This window comes from Pagrus major, chromosome 15 (assembly GCF_040436345.1).
Source record: "Pagrus major chromosome 15, Pma_NU_1.0".
Lineage (NCBI taxonomy): Eukaryota > Metazoa > Chordata > Actinopteri > Spariformes > Sparidae > Pagrus > Pagrus major.
Genome location: NC_133229.1, coordinates 31,668,803 through 31,695,004, shown reverse-complemented (window position 1 = coordinate 31,695,004; position 26,202 = coordinate 31,668,803). Strand labels below are relative to the sequence as shown.

Here is a 26,202-nt window from a genome sequence, read left to right as displayed (position 1 = left end):
TGATGCACCATAACGAGCTGCTGCCACAGACTCAGGCTGACACACAGCGTAGATATCACAATAACTTCATTAGCAACAATTATTTTGTCTTTGATAAAAAATGCAGTGAAACTGTGACACTGCTGATCCGACATGTTTCCCGTTTTTAAATGTCAGAAACGTTCACACATCACGTCTGTGATTAAAGCTTTTTATTAAGTGACAGTTCAGATAAAAAAACGGCTCAGCTGTTCCTTTATATAAACATATAAACTGCTCTGTTTTTACATCAGTATATTGAAACTTTACAGACATTCAAATATAAAAGATTCCCTCAGCTAAAAGGACACATGATATGTTGACTCACTTTTACAGAATAACATCGATGTAAAGAAGTTTAACTTTAGCCTCGCTCCAAAGTTCAGAAACACACCAGCTACAGCAGACGAGCAGACGAGCTGTCTGATGTTTAAATCATCTCCAGCTGCTTCAGCTGTTTAGCAGAATGCTGCAACTCTGTTTTACTGTGAAGCTCCAGAGATGTTTGGTGGACTACGACACGTGGACACGGGGCTGAGTAGATGTGTGAACTGTTCCTTGAAACAAACAGGATACATGTTCATGAGCTTCAGAGATGGTGAGTTGTGTATTTTTAATCTTTGAACAGAGTTGGGCTAGCAGTCTCCCCCTGCTTCACGTCTTTATGCTAAGCTAAGCTAACAACATCCTGACTGGAGCTTCCATTCAGGGTTTGAAGGAGAGAAAAACATTCTGCAGTCAGTTTCATGTTTTAATATTTTTCTGATTCTGTAATAATGAAATAAATAAAACTTCCAGCAGGAATTCAGAAATTTTCAACTGACTGACTCCGCCCCTTCCAGAGTCTGATCTGTCAGCTGATTGGTCCACAGTGCCCTCAGGTGGTCTGGTGGAGCAGCACTACGGTGAACACATTGTCCTCTGACTCCGCCCACGCTCCTCCCTTCAGTTCCAGCCTCACGTCCTCCCCCTGGCTCAGCGGCAGGAGGCTCACAGCGGTGACCGGCCCCGCCTCCGTCACTTCTCGTCTGTGTAGAGACACCGGAGCCCCTCCCAATCCCCGCGTCAGGACCACGTGGGCGGGGCCCAGCCGCAGATCCAAGGTGAGGACAAACAGGTAGACGCCGTTCACCGGAGCCATGAAGGTGCCGCTGTCGGAGTAAGAGCGACCCCCGTTCAGGGATGCTTCAAACACGATGACGCCGCTCGAGACGCTCAGAGGAGATCCAGCGACAAGCAGCAGAGAGGCTTCTGATAGGCCGGACGGGACGGCGACAACACCTGGAGACAAAATGTGAGTCAGAGGGTGAACAGGGGATCTGAGGACCACAACCAGCTAGCAGCCAAGAACATGTTAGCTTAGCACGAGGAAAAAATCCACCTAACTTACATGTTGTGTTCATCAGTAAGTGGATTATTTTCTATGCTAAGATAACATGCTGCTAAGTAGATTTTTCTTCGTGCTAAGCTACCATTAGCATAAAATCCACATGGGTCATTCCATGCCAACTCACCCAAAATCCAGAACTTTTCCCAGTTCATGTCAGGGATTTTCTTGATAAAATACACGTTGAAACATCTGTTAAGTTGATGGCACGGTGAAACCCTCCAGCTGTCCTCCAATACCTCCAAAGTTAGGACTGTTTGGCCCTCTGAGCTAAATTTCAGCATTTGTGATTCCTTGTATGTGTATTCTGAACCTCACCACCGCTAGCTCTGTAGTGTTACTGTAGCTACAGTTAGCTACAGTAACACTACACAGAGCTACAGTAACACTACACAGAGCTACAGTAACACTACACACAGCTACAGTAACACTACACACAGCTACATTTGGTTGAAAGAAAATGAAAACTAGTGGAGATATGACTTTTTGAAAATGACACATTCTTCATTCTGGTAACAAAAAGACTTCCTGTTATTAATCTGATGACTGTAACCATTCAGCAACAACTATTTAAATGAATGAATGTTGACAGGTTTCCTCAGAGTCCCGCTGACGTTCAGGACAAATTTCAACCCAATCCAGTGAAACACAAGCGGTGGTGAGGTTCAGAATACACATACAAGGAATCACAAATGCTGAAATTTAGCTCAGAGGGCCAAACAGTCCTAACTTTGGAGGTATTGGAGGACAGCTGGAGGGTTTCACCGTGCCATCAACTTAACAGATGTTTCAACATGTATTTTATCAAGAAAATCCCTGACATGAACTGGGAAAAGTTCTGGATTTTGGGTGAGTTGGCATGGAATGACCCATGTGGATTTTATGCTAATGGTAGCTTAGCACGAAGAAAAATCTACTTAGCAACATGTTATCTTAGCTCAACATGAAGAAAATCCACGTATCTCCATGTTAGTGAATGTTCCTCTGTGTCAAACTAAACTAACTGATGAATACGACATAAGTGGATTTTTTTCCTTCCTGCTAAGCTAAGCTAAGCTAACATGTTTGTATGTGGACTTCTCTGCTAGTGTTGCTAAGATTTTTCTTCATGCTAATGTTACATTAGCATAAAATCCACACACAAAATGTTATCTTAGCATGGAGAATAATCCACTGACTGAACACGTTGGTAATCTGACCTGAAACTGACAGAAGTTAGGTTTTGTCTTCACTCACCTGATGTCTCCCTCCTGCTCCGATGGTTTCCTCGTCCTCCTCTCTTCTTCTCCTTCTTCCCCTCTTTGTTCTTCACCAGCTGCCACAGTTTATCGAGCTCCAGCGTGGCGTCAGATCCGGCGAGGACGTCGGCGTTACTGAAGACGTTTTTGAACACCCTCAGATGCTCCTCCAGCCCTCTCTTCAGCCACGTCACCTCCGCCTGCAGTTTGGCCTCCGCACCAACGGGGGGCGCCTCTCTCCCAGCAGAAGCGTTGGAGGTTTTCTCCTCCAGCCGGAGCACCTTCAGCTCCAGCTCCTCCACCGCTTTCTCCAAGTTCCACAGATCGCTGCCGTCTCCTCCGAGCTCTGGACGCCTCCCCGCGGAGTGGAGGAGGAGCTGGCGCTCCCTGGCTGGAACCTCACTGCTGCTCCTCCTCATGCTGCCAGGGAGCCAATCATCATGGAGGAGGTCGTCGTCAGAGGAGGGCTGGTCAGCAGACGGTACCTCCTCTCTGCCTCCTGGAACCAGAAGGAGTCAAACATGAGTCTGAGAAGAAAAGGCTGAGCTCGACACACAAACTGTGGTGTTGTAGCTTCTCACAGCTGCCACTAGATGTCCTTGAAGTACCTTGAAGTGCCCTATACTGGTTACTGTTTAGTGTATCTGTAAAATGTGACATGTTTAGTATCAATAAAATGTTTCTTCTTCCATAAATTGAGTGTAAATGGTGAAATCAGTGTAAACAGTGTGTTCAAACAGCTGCTAAATGTTGGCAGGTCAGACTTTAGCACTTTAGACACAGAAGCAGACAGGCTGGTGCAGCCATGCTGCCACAAACTGACACTTTTTACAAGGAAACACACAACTTACTGTTTTCATTTAATGCTGAATTTACAAGAAGGAGACAATGATTCAGAGTCTGTCAGAGACAGAGTTTCACTACGTTAGAAAGTTTGTTTTAACTCAACAACTCTTAAAATCACTATATTTGGTAAGGGAGTCTGGTGCTGTCTGTTTGAACTGATCTAACCACATCTGGTGAAACAAATCATTAAAGTGAGTGAAATCTGCCCCCTGGTGGTTCTCACCTGGACTGTTGCCCAGCAGGGAGGTGATGCTCAGGTTGTGCCCCCTCAGCTGCTCCTGCAGGTTCCCCAGCTGCTCCTTCAGGGCCGGGATGGAGTGGGCCTCCTGGTCCTGGACGGGCCACTCCAGGAACTCCAGCACCTCCTCCCCCAGCAGAAGCTCTAGCACGTCGCTGTGTCGGATGGCGTCTTCCAGCAGAGAGTCGAAGGAGCCCGACAGGTGCTGCAGCTTCCCGTCTGCCCCCTTCAGGCCCGAGACCTCGGCCAGACCCACCTTCACCGAGTCGCTCAGCTGGGTCAGACTGTGGTCCAGAGTCCTGGTCCTGGTCTGCTCCGAGGCCAGAGACTCCTTCACCTGCACGATGACAGAGGAAAGAAAGCTTCAATACATATTAATGTAAACACCGAGAGACGAAAACTGAAATATTCTTCTGATGTTCTGTTGACATCTAATGACGTGAAACAAAACGTGCACAAAATAAACTCCAACTTTTGTCATTCGAGTATCAATTTCTGATTTTATAATGTGCATTCAAGTGTCTGCAGCACGGAGGCCCTGAGGGTCGAGTGCAGATCCAGATTATAAAGTCAGATCCAGATATTTGTCTCTTTGTGGTTATGACCTGAGAACTGGGAAAAGTTTTGAGAGAATAATCTTCATAAATTCCTTAATTTGTTTTTCATCTATGAAACCGTGGAGCAGATGATCCTGTGAAACTGAGTCTGAGTGGATTTTTGTTTTCATGTCTGAAATGATGTCATAATGACACTGATGGCAGATTATAACACATGTTGTGTTAAATAACCTGCTAACACACAACAGATGTATGTTGTGTTACGTTCAGGGAGGAATTAAACTCGTCTGGAAGAAACCATGAATTCAGATCTGTCAGGTGACGGTGGGTCAGCTGGTGTTGAGCTGCAGCTGCTCAACAGGAGCTCAACTCTTCACTCTGAATGACATGAAGAAAAAAACTATTCAGTTTCACACATTTTTCTTCTTCTTAACTGTTTTCTGGAAAGAAAAAAAGCATTTTTTTTTTTCTGTGAAAACGTGAAACAGGTTTTTTCTGGAAGGAGAATTTTTCATTCGCCTTCCAAAACCAATTTCTTTTTGCCGCTGACACAACTTTTCTTTCCTCACTCAGTTTCACATAAAAAAGGAAATCTGAGAATGTAAACGTTCGCTCGTGCTTTTCTAAGTCTGATCTGAACAGTTTCCTCGTCTGTGTGTTTGTGTCAGAACTGGTGGAAAAAGTTTTGCAGAAACTTTTTTTGGTTTTTTTCGATATGAAAAAAAACAAAACATTTCTGGTTTGAAACCAAGTGAAAAAAAAGTTCAGGAGATTTTATTTTATTGTTATTTGAAACGGAGTGAAAAAATGTTTTGGAGGAACGTGGAAGATTTTTTTTCTTGTGTGACACTGAAGGAAAAAAACTATATATATAATATCTGTATTTTCAAATGTGTGGAGCAGTCGGTCGTGCTGCTCTTCAGCCTCGCAGACTTTTTTTCCCTCCAAAGAAAATAAAAAATCAGTTTCATGAACATTTTGGTTTTTCCACTCGGCTTCACACATGAGAATAGTTGTTTGTCTCCTGGGAAACATTTGTTCACAGATGAAAAAATAAAAACAGTTTAGATCAGATTTAGAAAAAGAAATAAATCCTCACTTGTCCCTCAGGGCTTCCGTACTTTAGAGATCTACTTCCACACGTGGCTGTTAGTTTGGACCGGGACCTCCTCGGAGCAGAGACCATCTCGTCTCCATCGCATCCTTCTTTTAAACTCGGCTCTTTAGTAAAAACCTGTTTAAGTCTTAGTTTCTCACCTGCTGGAGGTCTTGTTGGAGCACCTGCACGGCCGGCTCCCAGTTACTGACTCCGCCCCACTGCCCCGCCCCTCCCTCGCCGGTCTCCTCCAGGGCTAACCGGTTCTCATTGGCCACCTCTGTCACGTTGGCCACGCCCCTCTCCAGTCGTGTCACGGCGGCCTTCAGCGCCTTACAGTCGCAGTCTGCAGACGAGTTGCGCTTGTAGAGACCTTCGTACAAGTAGTCCACGTCCTCCTCCGTGTCCCGCAGCCGCGCGTCCATGTCCCGCAGCCGCACGTCATGCTGGCTGAGATTCGCCGCCAGCTCCTCCACCCGCCTCAGCACCACCTCCCTCGCCGCCTCCACCTCCAGCCCCGTCTCCATGAACTTCATCTGACCGTTCCGGGCCGTCTGGTTGATCTGCGCGTCCAGCTGCTTTAAGTCCCGCCTCAGCTGCCGGACGCTGCCCGAGGTCACCTCCACGTCCTCCATCAGCCCGCCCACCTGCAGCACCGCACGAGGACAAAGTCACAGATAACTTGTGTTAGTCACACACAGTGAAACATGTTGGCAGGTCCCGGCTTCATGAACTTCTTCACTACAAGCCGTGCAGTTTTCCCAGGGACAGACTTCTGACACCTTTTCAAAGTCAAATTCAAGCACTTTCAAGGTGCATCTTCCAGCACCTGGCAGGTGTGCTTGATGACATATTTATACACGTGTATATATTTGTGTTCTTCACTTGTATGAACATGTTGTTTATTTTCACTTTGACAGAACGGGAGGGCCTGTTGTTAATGTGTGTATGTAAAGTGAGTAACCATGGCGACGGGGACGCAGTTGTTAATGTGTGTATGTAAAGTGAGTAACCATGGCGACGGGGACGCAGTTGTTAATGTGTGTATGTAAAGTGAGTAACCATGGCGACGGGGACGCAGTTGTTAATGTGTGTATGTAAAGTGAGTAACCATGGCGACGGGGACGCAGTCTAAACCTCCGTTCACAGTTTATTGCAACATTTTAATGAGCTTACATCTGATGACATCACTGAGTGAACACAAGCTGACAGAAGACATGAAGACTGAGACAGACACACAGACAGACAGGGACAGAGACAGACAGACAGAGAGACAGACACACAGACAGAGAGACAGACACAGACACAGAGACAGACAGGGACAGAGACAGACACACAGACAGAGAGACAGACAGGGACAGAGACAGACAGAGAGACAGACACAGAGACAGACACACAGACAGAGAGACAGACACAGACAGAGAGACAGACAGAGAGACAGATAGGGACAGAGACAGACACAGACAGAGAGACAGACACAGAGACAGACAGAGAGACAGACACAGAGACAGACACACAGACAGACACACAGACAGACACACAGACACACAGACAGACACACAGACAGACACACAGACAGACACACAGACAGAGAGACAGACACAGACAGAGAGACAGACAGAGAGACAGACAGGGACAGAGACAGACACAGACAGAGAGACAGACAGATACAGACACACAGACAGACACAGACAGAGACACAGACACAGACAGACACAGACAGAGAGAGAGACAGACACACAGACAGAGAGACAGAGACAGACAGAGAGACAGACAGAGAGACAGACAGAGAGACAGACAGACACAGACAGAGAGACAGACACAGACAGAGAGACAGACACAGACAGAGAGACAGACAGGGACAGAGAGACAGACAGAGAGACAGACAGAGAGACAGACACAGACAGAGAGACAGACACAGACAGAGAGACAGACAGAGACACAGACAGACAGACAGACAGAGAGACAGACAGAGACACAGAAGTGTCTCCCACTTATTGATACTTCCTCCTCGTTATTCATCTTGAATCTTGTTAGCATAGCATTAGCTCTGTGGACCACAGTTGTGTCCTGTTGTCGAGTCATATCAAGACTTTGTTGTTTTTCCTGAAGTGGTGAACGTTTACATTACATGAGAATATTATGGGATGGTAATCACAAACCCTCAGGTGTCACCAGCAGAAATATTTCTGTGGCCGGTGCTCCTACCAGCTCCTCAGCGGACATCCACACACAGCTACATCAGTGTTTACGTTACTGTTAGCTTGTGTTAGCTTGTGTTAGCTTGTGTTAGCTTGTGTTAGCTTGTGTTAGCTTGTGTTAGGTGTGGTCTGCGTCTGCTTGATATTTATAACTGTTGTTTTGGAGCAGACGCTCGTTAAATCAGTTACCAGCATGCTGTCATCTCTAACTCACTGAGGGCCGAGTCACACATCAACACAGACGAGCAGATCACGTCACTCGAGCAGAGCCGTCTTCATTTAATGTGAAACAAAAGCTTCACATTAGAAGCTTATCTTAGAAGCTAACTATTCAGTCAGAGAACGTTTTATTATGACAGTAATGCAACTAGTTTCAATCAGTGTCGAGCAGTATGGTTAGTTAGTATAACATGAGCTAATTGTATCATTAACTATCTTAATTTAGTAAATTATCGCTCATTACATCTGTTGATGAACTTGATATATTTCTGACAGATGAGCAGTGATGTCACACACAGCGACATGCGGTCCTACAAAACTGCCCCCATCACCCAGAATGCAACATGATTCCTGCTCCTCATTGTTTCTGTGCGAGACGCCTCCAAAACTTTCATCCGGCCGTGTTTCTATTCTTGTTCACACACACAGAAATCTCTAGGGGGCGCTAGTTAACTGCAGAGCTCCCACAGCGACTGTAAACAGGAAGCAAGTGAAGTAAGATAAACGTGTGTCGTTGGACCCACCTTCACTGTGTTGTTGACCACCACGTTGTCCAGACGTGTGACGGCCTCCCACAGCGCCGAGGTGTCTGAGGTCTCCAGGGGGCGCAGGGGAGGGAGCTGCTCCTCCACCTGGACCTCAGCGGTCTGATCCTGGTCCAGCTTGAGCTCCACCAGGGAGGCGTTCATGGCCTGCAGGCTGACCTGGGATCAGACAGAGTGAAGTGACTGTGAGGACACATTAAAATATTAAGATAGTTTGTTTTTCTTTCAAAATAAAAACAAAAGAAACAGTGATCAGACTCCGAGTATAATAAATGGAAACATTTATATGTATTGAATATATATTTGTACGTAATGATGAATTAATGAAAAAGTCTGACAGGTTAATAAAAAGCATTGATCCTCATCTCAAGTTATTTTATGACGTCTGTGTCGTCCACTGACCTGCAGCATCTTCTGGTGGCGCTTCAGCTTCATGTCGATGTCCGTCTTGAAGCTGGTGAGGTTGTAGTGAAGCATTGCATGCTGGGAGTGCAGCCTGTTCTCCACGTCCATCCGGTGGCTCTCCATCTGCCTCTGGACCTCCCTGACCTGCTGAAACACCTCCTCCAGTTTGGCATCCAAACGCTCCTCCGCCGCATCATCGAGCTCGGGGCTGTCCGGGGGCCCCGCCTGCAGCTCCGCCCCCAGCTGGCTGCTCTTCAGGTGGGCCACATCACGTGCCAGGTCCCCCACCTGCCGGCTCAGGTGCTCTAGGGAGCGGTTGAAGCCCTCCAGGATCGGGTGCAGCTGGGACATGACTAACGCCATCATCTGGGGAACAGGGAGCACGGTGGGGGCATCTGGGTACCGGGGGGCGTCTGGGTACAGGGGGGCGTCGGCGTCCATCTTCTCTACATCTGAGAGAAAGAAACTCATTTAATAAGAACAGAATTACTGTCATGTGAATCTGGAGCACGACAGAGGACATGAACTCTGTTGTGACACACGACTGGTTCTTTTCAGGCCCGGTTTACTTCATCGTTTTAATAATAGCTCTGTGACAGATACATGTTGCGGCTCATGTTTAAACTGCTGCAGCGTTCAGCCGTCACAACGAGCCGACACAAAACAATAATTCAATGCTTTATGTGCAGAAGATTCCCAAACTCATTAGGATTCATCCTCTGAGAGTTCTGAACATTTGTATCTAAAATAAAATGCTGCAAAAACACAAAGCTAATCTTAACAAGCGAGCACACAGACACCCCGCCCGGTGATTCACGGCTCTCTGGGGAGCAGCAGTTTAGTCGCTCTGCTTTAAAATGGAACCAGTTTAGTTCCCAAACTGGAACATAAACAGACCAGTCCAGCGCCTGGAAACCAGTCCAGCAGGGAAACATAAACACCTAAAAACGGCTGAGTTTCTGTCTGTGATGTTGATGTTTCTGACACAGTGAGGGCGGCAGACAAACACTCAGACTGAAGCCAGAACACACACACCGGTCCTCCAGCTGGACCTCGTTCAGGGTGAGACCCCTCAGGGCTTCGTGGATCCATTTGATCCCGCCTGTTGTTGTTATCTCTGGAGTCTGAAACAAACCCAACTGTGCTTCCATTTCCTGCTTTTTATGGGCCTCACTGATCCAGACAGACTCCAAATGAGAAGGTAAGTGCTGAAAGCAAAGTGTTCTCAGTGAACCATCAGCAGAGTTCAACCACTCTCTGAGGCATCGGGACAGCTCAGAGCATCGGATCTTTATGAAATATTGGATTATATCACTTGGATGGACCTGACAGAACAGCAGCTAAACCTCAAGAAATAACACTGGATTAGGGAGAAAATGCCTTAAAGTCCACATGAAACTGAAGGCAGAGTTGTATTTGCTTCTGCACATTTAGGTTTCTTGTAAAAACAGTAGCCAGTAGTGTTAGCGCTGAATGTGAGTTACGCCACGCAGCTACATGTCAAAGAAGCCAGCTGTCTGACGGGAGCTCCAAGCTAACACGGCTGACACCTGACAGCATCGGAGAACAACAGTACCAAGGTGGTTTTGTTGCCAGGTTTGGCTCCTGACAGCCCCGGGCCTGGTCAGCTAACGTTAGCTGCATGACTACACGAGCAGGTGCTAACAGCAGCTAACTCTGTAAGCCACCTCAGAACTGGTTCAGGCAGAGCAGCCGGAGGACATTAGAGTGAAAACCAGAAAACATGACCCAGTTTCTTCTTCAGTTTCTGACATGAACTCTGGGCTCGGTGCCGCTCGCTCACCTTTTAAAGTTAAAGACCGGTTGATGGTGGATGGTGTGATGTTATTGGTTGAAAGTGGTTCAGTGTTAATGAATGTTAATGGGCCGTTTGAAGGCTCAGACTGGGTTCTGGGGTTGACGTGAGCTTCAGGTTCAGTTTAGTTTCGGGGGTCAGGAATGTATCACAGCAACGAGGTCCTCACAGGTACAGGAAAACAAACATGAGTGTGTGTGCCTGAGGTCACTGCTGTCACTCTCCTCCACACACACACACACACACACACACACACACACACACACACAGTGACCTCACTCTCTTTCATCACAACCTGTTTTCATTACAACAGACTGAACTCTTCCCACATGCTGCGGGGTACTGAGGGGTCAAAGGTCGCAGTACAGTGAGGCCACGCAGCAACAGGAAGTTCCAGGTCACCTCAGACTCCAGCTGCAGGGGTACTGAGGGGGCGGAGCTGCAGGGGTACTGAGGGGGCGGAGCTGCAGGGGTACTGAGGGGGCGGAGCTGCAGGGGCGTTTGAAGGTTGAAATCCAACACACCCCGGTCAGCTGGCAGTGTTTCTCTCTAATAACTGTCAGCGTGATTTACAGCAGCGAGCTGAGGCGACTTCCTGTTCGGACAAAACAACGTCTGTTCCACAACTGTGGTTCTGTTTGGTTCTCCTGACGTTTTGTTGTAAATGTCACAATAAAGGGAAAGATGACACTTTAATGAGAGACACACACACACACACACACACACACACACACACACAGTGAGCAGCTCATCAGATCAGTGTGTGATCTCTTCTCTTCTGTTTTACGTTTTAAAAAGTCTCAAGCTTTTTTGACTTTGAATTTTATTTTTGGGTGAACTGTTCCTTTAAGGATGATGTAATGCTGGCTGGTCAGTGAGGTCAAAGGTCAAAGAGAACAGATCACTGTGGGAACCTGAGAGCGAGGCCGGTCCCCAAACAAGCTCCACACAGGACGGAGGCAGTGTGTGTGTGTGTGTGTGTGTGTGTGTGTGTGTGTGTGTGTGTGTGTGTGTGTGTGATGTAATGCACATGCTGGTCTGGTGACACAAGAGGTATAATATAGTGTCATCTTATAGTCCACACACACACACACACACACACACACACACACAGAAGAAAGAGAGGATTTCCTGCGGGGAAGTGTGCGTCTGTCTGTATGTGTGTTTATGTGTGTTGTTACCGGAGGTGTCACTGCTGAGGAATGGGGCTCAGTGTGTGTGTGTGTGTGTGTGTGTGTGTGTGTGTGTGTGTGTGTCAGTGTGTTAAAGTTCATGTACAGGACGTGTGTGAGACGTCAGGATTATCATGTTGTAGCAGTTAGCACCTGCAAACATCTGGACCTCGTTCCTTGGAAACGTTTCTCTTCAACATAAAACCTCATCGGGCTCAATCATCAAACAAACAAACAAACAAACAAACAAACAAACAAACGTGTCTGAGCGTTTCAGAAGTGAATCAAACTTCTTCTTAAACGTCCACTGGATCCATTTCAGTCCACAACACAGCGGAGACAAACTGTAACTGTGGCCCTCTCACCTGTCCACAGGTAGGAGCTTCTATGCCCGCCCTGGAGCTTACAACAGCCAACACGTGATCACAGGAGACCCACTCCTGGCTCCACCCCCTCTCTCCTGAGCCACTTACACATCAGACACCAGATGATTGACACATCAAGTAGCCAATGAGATTTCAAATCCAAGAATATATTCTTTTTTTTTAAAAATCATTTTTTAAAGCCACAAACTTTTGTTTTTATCCTTTTGTGTATTTTGTTCTTTGTATAAACTGTTTTTAATATTTTACAGGCACGTTTGTGTAAACAAGCAAATAAAGGAGACCTCCTGTCTCCCTTATCTCCCCCGCTGCTGCACACAGCCCTCACCCACACATCCTCCACCCTCACAGCCCTCACCCACACATCCTCCACCCACACAGCCCTCACCCACACATCCTCCACCCACACAGCCCCCACCCACACATCCTCCACCCAGGCTGTGAGATCAGGTGAAATGTGAATGAGTTGATAAAAAGGTTTCATGTGAGGTTATCTACTCAAATCTGACTATAGATGTGTGTCACCTCCAGACTCACAGAGAACAGAGGGATTTCATTTATGAGTCCAAAAAGACAGAACGTGTTTGTTTGTGAGAGTCAGTCTGAATGTTCAGAACTTCTTTTCAACCGAACGTTTCAACCAACGTTCAGCCACGCTCAGCCACCAACGTTCAGCCACCAACGCTCAGCCACCAGTGTTCAGCCACGCTCAGCCTCACTCAGCCACCAACGTTCAGCCACCAGTGTTCAGCCACGTTCAGCCACCAACGTTCAGCCACGCTCAGCCCCCAACGCTCAGCCCCCAACGCTCAGCCCCCAACGTTCAGCCACGCTCAGCCCCCAACGTTCAGCCCCCAACGCTCAGCCCCCAACGCTCAGCCCCCAATGCTCAGCCACCAACGTTCAGCCACGCTCAGCCATGTTCAGCAACATCAAACTACATTTAAACAACATTCCAAAGGATTTTCCTCACCGAACATAAAAACCTTTTGCATTCTAGTTCCTGAGAGGTTTTTGAGCCTTCACCGAACCAGCACCATAAAGAAAGGACCACTTTAACTTATCTGTGGTTTTGCAGAAACGTACTTGGCTAACATTTATTCTGGTGACTGGGTCGGGGTAAGTCAACAGGCCCATGGTTTTGTTATCATATATTCAAATATACATAAAACAAACAAAAATTGCCTTTTTTCCCACCAGCACTTTTGGCCACGCTGATGTGTTTCACAGCCCTGAGTAGGACCGAGCAGCAGCCACCCTGCCTGCAAGCAACGATGTCCTGTGACTGCATCCAACCCGTAACAAGCACCCATCAAATCAATACTCAACTCACGTCTGTGCAGGAAACCTGAGAGAAAGATGTTTCTAAAGTCAGTGTTCAGCTCTCAGTACGTCTGCAGCTTCTGACTGAACCTCTTTAGTTTCTCTCGTCCCGTTTGTTTCAAACATCTGCCGTTTCACCGTTTCATCGAGTTCACTTCAAACACGTTTCATGTGATGCTGCTTCATCAGAAAAGCTTTTAAATTACTAAATAATCTTTTATTGTGAAGGAGTTATAGGAAATTAAATGTGTTTGTAACTGAATTAGCGGAGCCACTGTGTTAGCGGTGATTCTTTGATAGTACAGCAGGGATCAGGAACACGTAGTATAACTTACCCTTGTATCATTTTAATTGTTTATCTTTTAAGTAAGACTTTTTCTCTCATAAATAAGATGTCATTGGACACACCTTCAAGCAGGAAGCCCAGTTGTGGTGGAAATAAAAATACCGGCCATGCCGAGTCAAACAGAGTAGAACCGGGCCGGCAGATGTGACGGAAAAACACCAAATACTTTCACTCCAGATTTCTTTGACTAATCAACAAAAAGATCCTTCTCACATCAGACAGGCAGGAGAAGCACATCAGGAATACCTAACATCATGTCGTCACAGTTTTAAAGTTACATTCTGCCAAAACTCACCAGGACGGTGGTGTTCCTGGGTTGAGGCGTTGGGTTTTTGGTAGCCAGTGTCGTACTGGTCACCGTCAGAACCCTGGTAGTCGTTCTGTACGCGGTTCGGGTCGGCACGCTGCTGTTGGAAGCCTGAAACACAGAAGAGATTCATTATCAGTGACCGTTTGTCCTGTTGGTCCGTCCAACAGTACAGTGAAATATCTCTCATCTATTAAAGTGCCATGAAAGTTTCTACAGACATGAAGTATGTCACATACTGTAACATGCTGTACTTTAATATTCCAGTTTTGAGTCTTTCCAGCTTGTTTTGGTGATTTACATTTTACATGGAACCTGAAAAGTCTGGTTCTGTACTCATTGACCCGTTTACTCCTGCAGGCTCATCGAGTCTCTCAAAACCAGGATCAGATGTTCACATGTGCAACACATCATCAGGACACTGTACATGTGAGGTGCTCAAATGACTGAAGCCGTCTTTGGTGATACTCTGACTTTTCATTAGCGCCACCAGCAGGTCAACGTTTTTATTTCTCCTGTGAAAAATCTCTTCACAACGATTCTCAGAGGATGAATCCATCTGATAAAGGAAATAATCACCAGGAGGCTCACACTGCGCACGACGGCCACTTGTGGACTTTATTAATCTAATTTGACTTATTTATTTATGATTCATGTTTTCTGATCGTACTGATGAAGCTTCATTAAAGTGAAGTGACCTGAGAAGGAGAGACCAACAGGAAGTCAGGCAGACAGGTAGAGAGGGAGACAGAGGGGCTGATGGGAAGGCGGCTGATGTATTTGGGGATTTCTCAGTTCAGTTTCCTCAGTTTTTTGTTTCACTTGAGTTCATTGTTCAAGTAAAAATCAGAGCGACAGCAGGAACAGGGAGCTCTGTATCAGTGACCCGCAGTCAGCACCGAGGGCAGAACCAACCCGACGCTCGAGGAGGAAACTCTGCAGCATCATCAGATCTGTTTCCTTCATCGTTCCAACTCCTCAGCAGAGATAAACTTTTCTCTTTTGGCGTTTCCATTTGGGGATTTTAATCACAAAGGACTTTTTATCAGACTTTGGTCCGGTAATAAATATTTAGTTACGTCCAGCAGGAAGATTGTTTCTGGTTCAGTTTGTCTGTTTGTCAGCAGGATTACAGAAAAACTACTGGACCCATTTAAGTTTCCATAATATTGATGGTAGAGTTCAGAGGAGGAACTCGTCACGACTCAACATGTGACGATGTACTGAACAGAAACATGTCAGCAGCAAGGAAACAAACACACCTTCATTCTCTCCAGAAACCTGTCAGTCAGATTCTGGTCCATCTGGATGACGTACAGGAGGTGGACACATTAATAGAAACACCTGTACACTCTGCTGCAGATCCAATCTGTGCTCAGGTTGTAACGTTTGGTTTCACTGCGTCACAGAGCTGATGACTCACCTCGGGGACGTTTGTATTTTAAGGTGTTCCTGTTATTGTGTCCAGGTCCATTACATCGACTTCAGCTCACAGGAAGTGGGTTCAATCGGAGGCGTGGTGGGAGCGGACTGTACCATGTTAATGTGTGTGTGTGTGTGTGTGTGTGTGTGTGTGTGTGTGTGGGTGGAACTGCCTCTTTGTTTTCCTTATTTATTCAATCAAGCCTCTAAAGGTCAAAACGCTATTTTAGTCCGAATTCTTTCCAAAAACATCGACTGTTTTCATTCTCACAGACACTCATGGTACAAATACTTCTGAGGTACTGCAGTACTACACCTCCACAGGCCTTCAGTCTACAACGTAGGACTGTTTGAACTAAAAGCTAACGTCAAACATCTGATTGAGACCTTTTAAGTACAAATACTTAGTTACTGTACTTCAGCAGATGTTTCAGGTATCTGTCCTGTACCTGAGTGTCTCTGAGACTTTCCCTCTCTACATCTGAACACAAACACCTGAACTTTCTCCTCCTCACAGCTTCAAACAGCCTCGTTACTTTAGTTTGATGCATTTGAGGTAAATTATGGATTATTGTTATTTGGCGCGCCGCCTTCCCAACATCCCAAGACTGATGTCGACCTATCAGAGCACATCACGCACGGCAGACGCAGCGAGACGAAACAAAGACGTAAACAGACAGAGAGGGAGGCTGAATGGGGAGAAAAGGCGTGTTAGTGTCTCGTATCTGCAGAGAGCCTGCAGCCAGAGGGAGACTCTTTACTGTGATCCTCTGAGTACATTTCAGAGCCTGTACTCTATTACTTTTACTGGAGTAAAGAAGCTGAATAAGTACTTTGGTGTTGGTCAGTGTTGAGAGACAAATGTTTACTATTGGCAGGAAATGGGAAACAATCAGCAGCCTACTGTTACAAGTCACACATCCACCGACTACCAGGTCGACAACCAGGATTAAGCCCCGCCCACCTGAGGTTAAAACAAACAGTCCAACACAAAGCTCCGCCCCACTCTGTCCTCAGCTCCATCAGGTCACAGTAACATTAGTCACATCCACCATCAGGCTGCTGTGACCTCCAACCTCTTCATCACCTCCATCAGGAGCCCGAGGACGCCCCCCTCCTTCACTGTGTGACTCACTGTGTGTTTACAGGCCGAGGACGTGGGAGAGGGTTGACCTTGGAGGTGAGTCCTAGGGGGGGGGGGGAGGGGGGAGAAGAGGAGGAGGGTGGTTGGACCTTCTCCTGACCTGAGCTGAAGGTTTATTGAAGCTGAGCGTCGCTCTGCACTTCACAGCTTCCTCACTTTGTTAAAGAGGCAGGAATGAGTCAGACTGCTCTGATGTGTGTGTGTGTGTGTGTGTGTGTGTGTGTGTGTGTGTGTGTGCGTGCGTGTGTCTTGTTAAAAAGGAGCAGGACCACGCTGGATTTTAGATTTTTGACATAAATGTTGAAGATGTGCAGCTGTTAGCTCAGCAGCTCCAGTGAAGACTTCATCCTAATAAAGTGTTAAATCTGGTCTTCTCAGATCAGTGTGATCACGTCTGTGAGGAGATGATGGCTGAGCCTGACTTTATATCATCAGGAGGAGATGATGGCTGAGCCTGACTTTATATCATCAGGAGGAGACGATGGCTGAGCCTGACTTTATATCATCAGGAGGAGATGATGACTGAGCCTGACTTTATATCAACATGGACCAACAAACCAGCACGATGCTTTTATTGTGAAGACCCAGTCTGTTCTACACAGGACTGTGTGTGTAGGTGGATGTTAAATCAAACCAAACATTGAGGTTGAGTAATGACAGTAAAGCTGAACCTGGATTCATGTGTGCAGTTGAGCGGTCGTACCTGTTCCAGATCCTCCAATCGGAGCTGAGCTCCCAGAATCCGGCTGTGCATCAGAGACTGTCAGAGACAAACACAACCAGCGTTAAACTGACGGCACACATTCAGCATCCAGCTCAGGATCTTATTGTGGAGATTCACATGCTCTGGCTTTTTTGCTCTTTTACATATTTACAGTGTTTTCTTCTTGAAGAACAGACGCTGCAAACTGAGTTTAGTTTTACAATGAAAATAAAGATTATCTATAATTCAACCAGTTACTTGTGTTTAAAGAGTAAAGAGAGGAAACTCTTCAGTTCAGAGAGACAAAAATACTTTGTTCATTGATAAACTTTGGAGTTTCTGCACAAACAAAAGGAGACAGAAGAGAGGACGTCCTCCTCCAGACATCTGACACACACACACACACACACACACACACACACACACACACACACACACACACACACACACACACACACACACACACACACACACACACACACACACCAAAGTTGATCCATTTCTGTAACAGGACATTTAAAAATAGACTCCAGCAGAGACAAAATAGAGAGAATGACAAGAAACAACGATGGAAGACTCAGTGAAAACAGAGCGAGTCGGTGCGGCAGGTGTCAGTTCGTGGTTCTGACCCACCTGTGTCCTCACAGTTGGGTCCTCCGTGTCCCGGACAGCAGCGCCACAGCAGAGCAGTGACGATCTTCTGCGTCTGCCTGTAGATTGGCCGCGTGGACAGTTTGTAACTGCACACACACACACACACACACACACACACACACACACACTTTAGCCTCTGTCTTGTGAAGCTTGCAGGTGTAGCTGTGAGGTGACAGTGTACCAGCTTCACCAACACTGTGACAGTTCAGGAGAGCAAACATCTCATCATGTTCATCTGATCCTCCAGAACATCTGGATCAGTTTTTATTGACTGTTACTGTCAGAGGAGACGCTGGTCGACTCTTCTTCCCTCCGTTCATACTGATGGAAAACTAAGACTTCTTCATCAGAGTTATTTTCTACAGTTACATGATGGGTATTTTTACTGATTCCACTGTTTTCACATCCAATATTTGGGAAATTGGACTATTTTTGGATCAACCAAAAGAGTTTCCCTACAGGAAGTTTATTCCCGGCTGTGTGGAGGAGTCGGACCAGAAGCAGCCGACCCTGTTTGTCTTAAAACCATTAAAAATAAAACCACTGAGTGGAGACCGTCACCAGGCCTGAGAAGGCAAAAGTATTAAGAATCGTGCAAGAAGGAGAAACAACAACGAGAAGTCTGAAAAACATAACGCAGCGTTTAAGAGAAACGTTCCAACCCTCTAATGTCTGTTTAAGGTCCTGACCGACTGAATTAAGACAGAAGTATCTTTTTATGTCACGTATGCATTTTCTATTTTATTACCTAAGTACTGTAATTAAAACCAAATTCGTTACTTGTATTTTGAGTCTTTTCATTTTATTTCACTTTCTACTTAATAATTATCAAAACATTGTACTTTTTACTCCACTACATTTATCCAACAGCTTTAGTTACTTTACAAATTAAAACGTTTACTCACAAAACATTAAGAGTTTATCAAATATGACAGAAAACTAATTATCAACTCTCTACATTTTGTTTTTTAGTCATTTTTCCTGTAAACACATGGTCTGGTTGCAGCTTCACAGATGTTGTTTCCTTTGAATGATTTGAATGCATCTGTAATAATGTTGAGGTTTGGACCGGACCAACACTGAAGGTGTCACGGTGGGTTCTGGCTCATCGTCGCCACATTTCTCACTACTTTCACCAAACAGTCGATGGATTCATGGAGAAAATAATCTGCACATGAATCCAGAATATAAAGAATGATCAGTGTCAGTCTGATACAAACTGTTCAAAATGAACCCAACTTTTCATTTACTGCTGCAATGACTACTTTTACTTTTAATACACTTTCATGATTAAACTTACATACTTTTACTTAAGTAACAGTTTCAATGCAAAACTTTTACTTCTAAGAGTATTTATCATGTGGTGTTAGTGCTTTCAGTTTAACAATACTTCCTCCGTCGCTGACACACAGTGTGATCGTTGTGTACTCACATGACCAGCTGACAGTCCGGCCTGCCGCTCGGACAGAGGCTCTGAGCCTGGATTGTGTACTTCTCTGTTCCACAAGCCTCCGCCACCGTGACAACACGCCTCTGCACGAACGTACACCAGTTCCTGCACAACACAGACACACACACAATGATGATAATAATGATGTGTGTGTTTCAGGAAGACTAGCCTAGGATTATTAGCCTTGAGAACACACACAAACACACACACACACACACACACTCTTTACATTCTGCTGAATTGCTTGTTTGCAGTTTGTTGTTGCCTCCTTCCTGTTTGAGGTCAGAGGTCAAACATGGCGTCCTCTCCTCACAGACCACCAACACCTTCACACTGGCTCTCCTCTGTAGGTCAGAGCCTTTCATGCACAGGTGAGTCTGAACGCATCAACAGCGAGCTGAGAGGACGCTGGAACAACATCAGAATAAATCCCTGATCTTCATCTTCAGGTTGATCTGTGCTGTCAGACTGAACTCTGCACACTGTTCATCTCTCCTTCATGTGATGGAGCTTAATCTCACATATTTTCTCCTCCATCCTCGTTCAGTCGGAGTAAAAACCTTCCTAAAAGTTCTACTTTAATAAGTGACATGAGCCGAGCGCCGTCAGAACAAGGAGACGCCTCCTCTCTGACACTGATGTTTATGTTGGATCACACTGTTGGACAAGAGGAGGTCTCATTCTTTCCAGGAGTTATTGTTGTGATGAATGAGTGTAATTTCCTGAAGTTGAGTATTGCCTACATTTCCCAGAATGCATTTACAACCCACAGAGAACCTGCCAGAAGTTGTTTTGCTAAGAGAGTTTTTCCAAGTTAGAAAAGTAAGAAATGAAGGAACACACATGTCCCATCGCTCTAACCCCACACCACCAGACTCCACTGACAAATGTCTCAATTTAGTGAGTTGTTGAGTTAGGAGGAACTTTACAGGCCTCCATCCTTCCTATACGTTCAAAGAGCGCAGACTGTCTCTGGGGTCATCTCTCTCTTCTTCCACACTTACGACACATCACTAAATAACTGCTGTACTGTGTTGAACGTCTCAGACTGAAGACATGTAACTTTGGGATTTCCCTCCTTTCCAACACAAACATCCAGTCATTCGGTTAAATGTTGTTCTGTCAGTCATTTTGTGAGAGGAGGCGCAGCACTGTTCAGTTTGGACCAAGAACCCTCAAATCTGCAGACATGTCCTCTTCACTGGAGGCTCAGAGTGTCACAGTCACACAGCTGTGATCTGTACAACTGTCACTCTGTGTTTGAGAGCGAGAGCTGAAGAAAACAAGCTGCAGGTTCAAGAGTTCAGGTTGAGACCTGAAAGATGTTTGTGAAGCAGCCAAAGTCTGAATAATGAGACCGGGAACACCGAACACACGACTGGAGGGAGTTCTCACTATAACAGCGTAGTCGTTAGTGGTTAGTCCTGAGGGCGGCGCTAGAGGGAAAAGTCTGCCTTTAACATGAAGACGTATTAGTGTGGATTTATCCTCAGACTTCAGACGATCATCAGTCTGATAACAAGTCTTTAATATCCACTTTTCTTTGGACGCTGTCGTCCTTTCATCTGGCAGCTGTGTGTCTCCTGATACCAGCTGATGGAGCAGCAGACGATGCCTTCATGGTCACGTTATCTGCAGCTTCAGCTCTTTGATCTGAACGTGTCAGCTCACTGAGCTTCTTCTTCTGCCGAGTCGAACAGAAGCAGCTCTGAGGAGGCTGCAGGTCACAACATCAGCACAACATAAGTACAACTTTGAGGTACTTTACTTGAGTATTTCCATTTTCTGCTACTACTACTTTATACTTCCACATTCCTGTGATATCTTTAGTAACTGCATCAGAGCTAAAGTGTTGGTTTTATATCAATTTATTTGATCAGCAGTTGGACACAAAACACACAGACAATCAGACACCAGGCTAATAAACAGTCTTTCCCTGGATTTCACAGAAGTGAACCAGTTGCTGCCTGAATGGAAGGAAAACAATCATGTAGAAAATGATCAGCAGGATTTCTGCTTAATAGACTAAATCAAATGGAAACTCAAGAATGATCCTTTAACTTTTCTCTTCTGAGGCCAACAGAACTTTTTTTACCTCCACTTCATCAGCACTTAACTGCCTGTTGACCCCTGACCTCTGAGTAAAGGGGCTGAATCAGTACTTGTACTTTGACACAAGTACCTGTACTTCTACTGGAGGAAACGTTTCACCTGTGTTTGTTTAGTTTATGGGCGAGTGGCAGAGGAACAGGGTTATAATCCTGCAACATGATAAACTATGGCAATGACAGGAGACATGGAGCAAGACAGAAGAAGCTACTACACTTGAGAAACAAGTTAGAAAAAATGCTTATAATGAGCAGACTTGGCAGCCCTCACAGCACAAAGAGCTCAGTTAGTGAACGATGTCATTAACGTGGGGGAGGGTTTGTTTTGTTGAGAGCCCTCAGGGACCATGTTATCTGTGAGTCTGTGGACGGCCCTGAGGTTTAATGTTTGGATGTGGGTCACAATGACGACGGAGGCCTGAGTGAGCACACGCCAAAAAATGTCTTTTAATCCTCAGATTTGGTCTGTCAGACACAATCCTGCCCGCTTAGGAAGGAAAAGTGATTATTACAAAGTGACGTTACTAAACTGTTGCCACTTTTGCCAACCCGTCACATACATACATACATATTTCAGTCTGGAACAAAATGGAGGACGGACGGACCTGACATAATAAACTGCAGTTAAAGTTTGTTTTCTGCTCAGTGTGAAACTGTGAGGACGGTTTAATACCTGGAGGACAAACACAGAGGACGCCTACAGCCTGTCTGAGACACATAAAATCATACAATTAATGTACAGCGTCTGGGCTGTGTGTGTGTGTGTGTGTGTGTGTGTGTCTGTGTGTCTGTGTGTGTGTGTGTGTGTGTGTGTGTGTGTGTGTCAGCAGCCTGGGTGGTACAGGCCTATTATAAGCATGCTGGCAGTCAAAACATTTTAACGCTCCCTGGTTGGTACTTCTATATGCATTAGTGTGACGTGTGTGTGTGTGTGTGTGTGTGTGTGTGTGTGTGTGTGTGTGTGTGTACTTCTGTTTTTATGGGGACCAAATGTGAGTGTCAGGCCCTGATAGTAACATACATACCACTACACTGAAATTAAACTGACAGCTGCTGTGAGTCTGTAACATTTCCGTCACACTGGCTGTACAAGAGGAAATATCTGAGTCCATATCAGCGACAGAACAACACAGTGGACCGAGCCGGGACGTCTCACATCAGAATCAGAATCAGAATTCCTTTATTTGTCCCGCAAATGGGGAAATTTCTTTGTCACAGCAGCCAAAGGACAGTAATTACAATAAACAATAATAAAAAGTGAAAAAATAAACAAGATAATAAGAAGATAAGAAGTAGAATGTGATGAAGCTCCCAGCATCACAAACTGGAGGATGGATTAGCTTTTTACAATTGTACATATTATTGTACATATCATGTATATACGATTCTGTTTCTATTTGTGCTCTAGCTCTTCTTCTTACCTTTTTATTATATTGTTTATTTTTTACTATTATTATTGTTTATTGTTATATTGAACTGTCCTTTTGTTGCTGTGATGCACAAATTTCCCTGTTTGCAGGACTAATAAAGGAGTTCTGATTCTTTGACCCTGAAGACAATGTATTTCAAGCGAGGTTAAGGAGGTACATTTCAAAATGTTACATATTATTCATCCTGTGAACTGTCTTTTTGATATTGGACAGATGTTGATGTGTCTTGTACCTTTTGTGAACAAAAGTTAGAAACAATGGAGACAGTTTGTATTATTACTTCATTAATATTGTAAATTATTATGTCTGAGCTTGAATTTCTTCTCCAAAACTTCACAGTGCAACTTTAAAGATATTGTTTCTTTCTATTATAATCCAGATGAAAGCACTATTGAATGTGATCAGCTTCATCATACTATAAACACAAACAGAAATTCTCCAGATCACTTCCTAAATATTCACTTTCTTTTAGAACTAAACTCACTATTAAAATCACTTCACTGAAAAAAATAACAAAAAATGTAATAAATAGTCATTTTGAAAGGTTTTCACCCTGAAACCTGTTTAATGATGTCTGCACACGTCTGTCTGTCTCCTACTTTATGTTTCTCTATTTATTGTTTTATCTTGTGTTGTGTTTTGTACATAAATACATGTATTATGAAGATGTAGTAGTATTTCCTTGTCTCGTGTCCTTCCTGTAGCTTTATTCTCGCTCACATTTGTTTTCTATGTGCAACTGTTCAGTCCACCGGAAGTCTGTGTAAACAGGCCGTCGCCATTTTGTCAGCGTCTGTCGCCGCCCAATCAAAACGTGTGAACAGGTGAACGGAAGCTGAAACGAGCCCACCTGTCCTCTTCGTAAGTCTGTGGTCTGGATGCTAACAGGCTAGCTAAGGCTAACAGGCTAACTGTGTTCACACGTTCAGATTAGCGCATTTCGCCTCACGTTATCGCATCAGCCACAAGATGGCGACCAACAACTGCACCGAGTGTTCAATCAGCAGAAACTCACCAGGTCCTCCATCTTTGTTTCCCTGCAGCGCCTCTTCCGTCTCCATCCGCTGTGTCCCGTTATTAGCAGCTAGAGAAGCTACATGTCCTCCGTCCACCTGCTAACTCGCCGCTGTTCCCCGCGGGGGACTGCAGCTCCTCTGCGGCTCGTTGTGGCGCCACAGAAGAGAAATCCTGCTCTGATCCGCGACTAAAACCCGCTCCCCTCTCCGCGACTCCCGGTACATTTCCGGGTAACACTAACGGAGCCGTTCATTAATCCGGAGCACAGGTGTCTGTGCCGAAGCCCCGCCCCTCAGGTTACTACAGAGCTGAAGCCCCGCCCCTCAGGTTACTACAGCGGTGAAGCCCCGCCCCTTCCGGTTCCTCATGGACCTTATTGATCAGAGCTGCCTGGTAGTGATGAAGAGAGACAGGTGATGTATTGATCCTGTTTGAACTGTGTCATCAATCAAACACATGATGTTTGTCATCCAACTAATGAAATATCAGACTGACGTCATTATAGTGACGTCACAGCCCACAGCGACGTCAGTGACGTCACAGCCCACAGCGACGTCAGCTGCTTCCTGATCTACAGGAAGCAGCTGGTAACATGTTTATTTCTGCTCTACAGGTTGGACATGGACTCTGACTGACTCACTGGTGGAGCCTCTAGTGGCCGTTAGATGAACTGCAGGTCGCCTCACTGTTCTTCAGGGTTCTGGTTCTCTGGGTTCTTGTGAGAACAGCTGACTGTTGATATCGCTGTAGACCCACAGTGCAGGTAGAGACTGACAGTCCACTCGACTGCGGTCGGTGTGCATCATTTTATTTACTGCTCGTGTGATAAGTTGATGGGATTATTCAGGGTTTGGCTGAATTCTGACTTCTGATTGGTCTAAAAGTGGGCGATGTAGTAAAGAGACCCCGCCTCCTGTCAGAAGCTAACCATCAGACTGACATTAGCTAGCTCACAAGCTAGCTTCATCATCAACTCAAAACAATCCACATTTAACAACCAGCAGCAGAACCAACACAGAACCTGATCCAGTTTCAATACTTTATATTCAGTCGGCTAGTTTAGTCCAGTGGCCCGACCTGAGGGTCAGGGCCCTCCAAAGGGTCAGCAGATAAATCTGAGGGGTCGTCACAAGATTAATGAGAGCAGAGAAGAAAAAACAAAGTTCTGATACAAAACATCTGCGTTCAGTTTCTGGACTTTAATCTAATCTGAACAACTTCAGGACGTCTGAACGAGGACACGAGCAGACGGCTGCTCCGCACCGAGACCTGATCTCCAACAGTCCACTGTAGCCTATGAGGTTATTAATGTTTTTAAAGTAACTGAAGCTGTCAGGTGGATATATTGAAGTAAAAAGGCAAATACTAAGTTTATATGTATAATATTTCATAAAATGTACTTGACTTCGGGCTGCTGCCTCTCAGACCTCAGATATAAACTTGGGGAGAATAATGTTTCTGACAGGAAACAGAAATCAGGTTCATCAAAGAGCGAAGACGACGATCACAAAGACGACGTTATCAGAAATCTTTAGTCTGAACAGAAACCCAGTGAACTGTGAGCGGTTAGACTGAGCTGTTTGGATCGCTGCCATTAAATGAACCATTCAGATAGTTCTGATTAGTTTTCTGTCAGTCTGATTGATCAGTCATCAGTCTGATTGATCAGTCATCAGTCTGATTGATCAGTCATCAGACTGGATCTACTCTCCACTGTCTCACCCAGCTGTCCTCAGCTGAGAGCAGAGACAAAACGTAGTAAGTGAAGCTTGAGTTGGACTCACCCGGTCCGGGCTGGGTGGCTCCTTCTCTCCTCCAGTGGGGAGGTGTTTGTCACCTGGAGGAGAGGAGGGAACGCTGCTCCTCCTCCTCCTCCTCCTCCTCCTGCTGCTGCTCTTCCTCCCAGCTCCTCCTCCTCCTCCTCCACCTCTGGGTCTCGTGCTCTCACCTCACAGTGAGCGCTCACCAGTAAGCCCAGTATCAGAACCAGTTCTCCGACTGCTGTCATGTCTGCTCCCGTCCACACCACTGAGTGGAGGCTCGCACGACCACCAGCTGCTTTTAAACAGCTGGAGGAGAGAGAGAGGGTGGAGGGAGGAGGCCACGCCCCCTGCTTCCTCTGCTGGTGGAGTGTTTATAACTCTGAGGTGGAGGGGAAGTCCATCCAGGACCGGTCC

The 26,202-nt window shown here is 45.7% G+C and overlaps 1 protein-coding gene across 1 annotated transcript; it reads right to left on the bottom strand.

The window, feature by feature from the left end:
• Positions 1-176: 176 nt before the first annotated feature.
• On the bottom strand, positions 177-26,033 carry mmrn2a (multimerin 2a). Its single transcript, XM_073481563.1, has 11 exons — positions 25,810-26,033; positions 19,453-19,575; positions 18,000-18,106; positions 17,367-17,423; positions 14,086-14,208; positions 8,748-9,202; positions 8,325-8,504; positions 5,542-6,027; positions 3,713-4,064; positions 2,642-3,142; positions 177-1,299 (listed from the first exon to the last, which is right to left on the bottom strand). The coding sequence occupies exons 1-11, from the start codon at positions 26,031-26,033 to the stop codon at positions 896-898; spliced, it is 3,012 nt and encodes a 1,003-aa protein (XP_073337664.1). The 3' UTR covers positions 177-895.
• Positions 26,034-26,202: the final 169 nt, after the last annotated feature.

What these genes read in the sequence shown, in the direction of transcription:
- mmrn2a (XM_073481563.1), bottom strand. Translation starts at nt 26,033, where the DNA reads ATGACAGCAGTCGGAGAACTGGTTCTGATACTGGGCTTACTGGTGAGC. An exon ending in ACCCAACTGTGAGGACACAG is followed by an intron (nt 17,424 to 17,999) that starts GTGGGTCAGAAC and finishes TGTCTCTGACAG; the next exon opens with TCTCTGATGCACAGCCGGAT. An exon ending in CCAGGAACACCACCGTCCTG is followed by an intron (nt 9,203 to 14,085) that starts GTGAGTTTTGGC and finishes TCTTTCTCTCAG; the next exon opens with ATGTAGAGAAGATGGACGCC.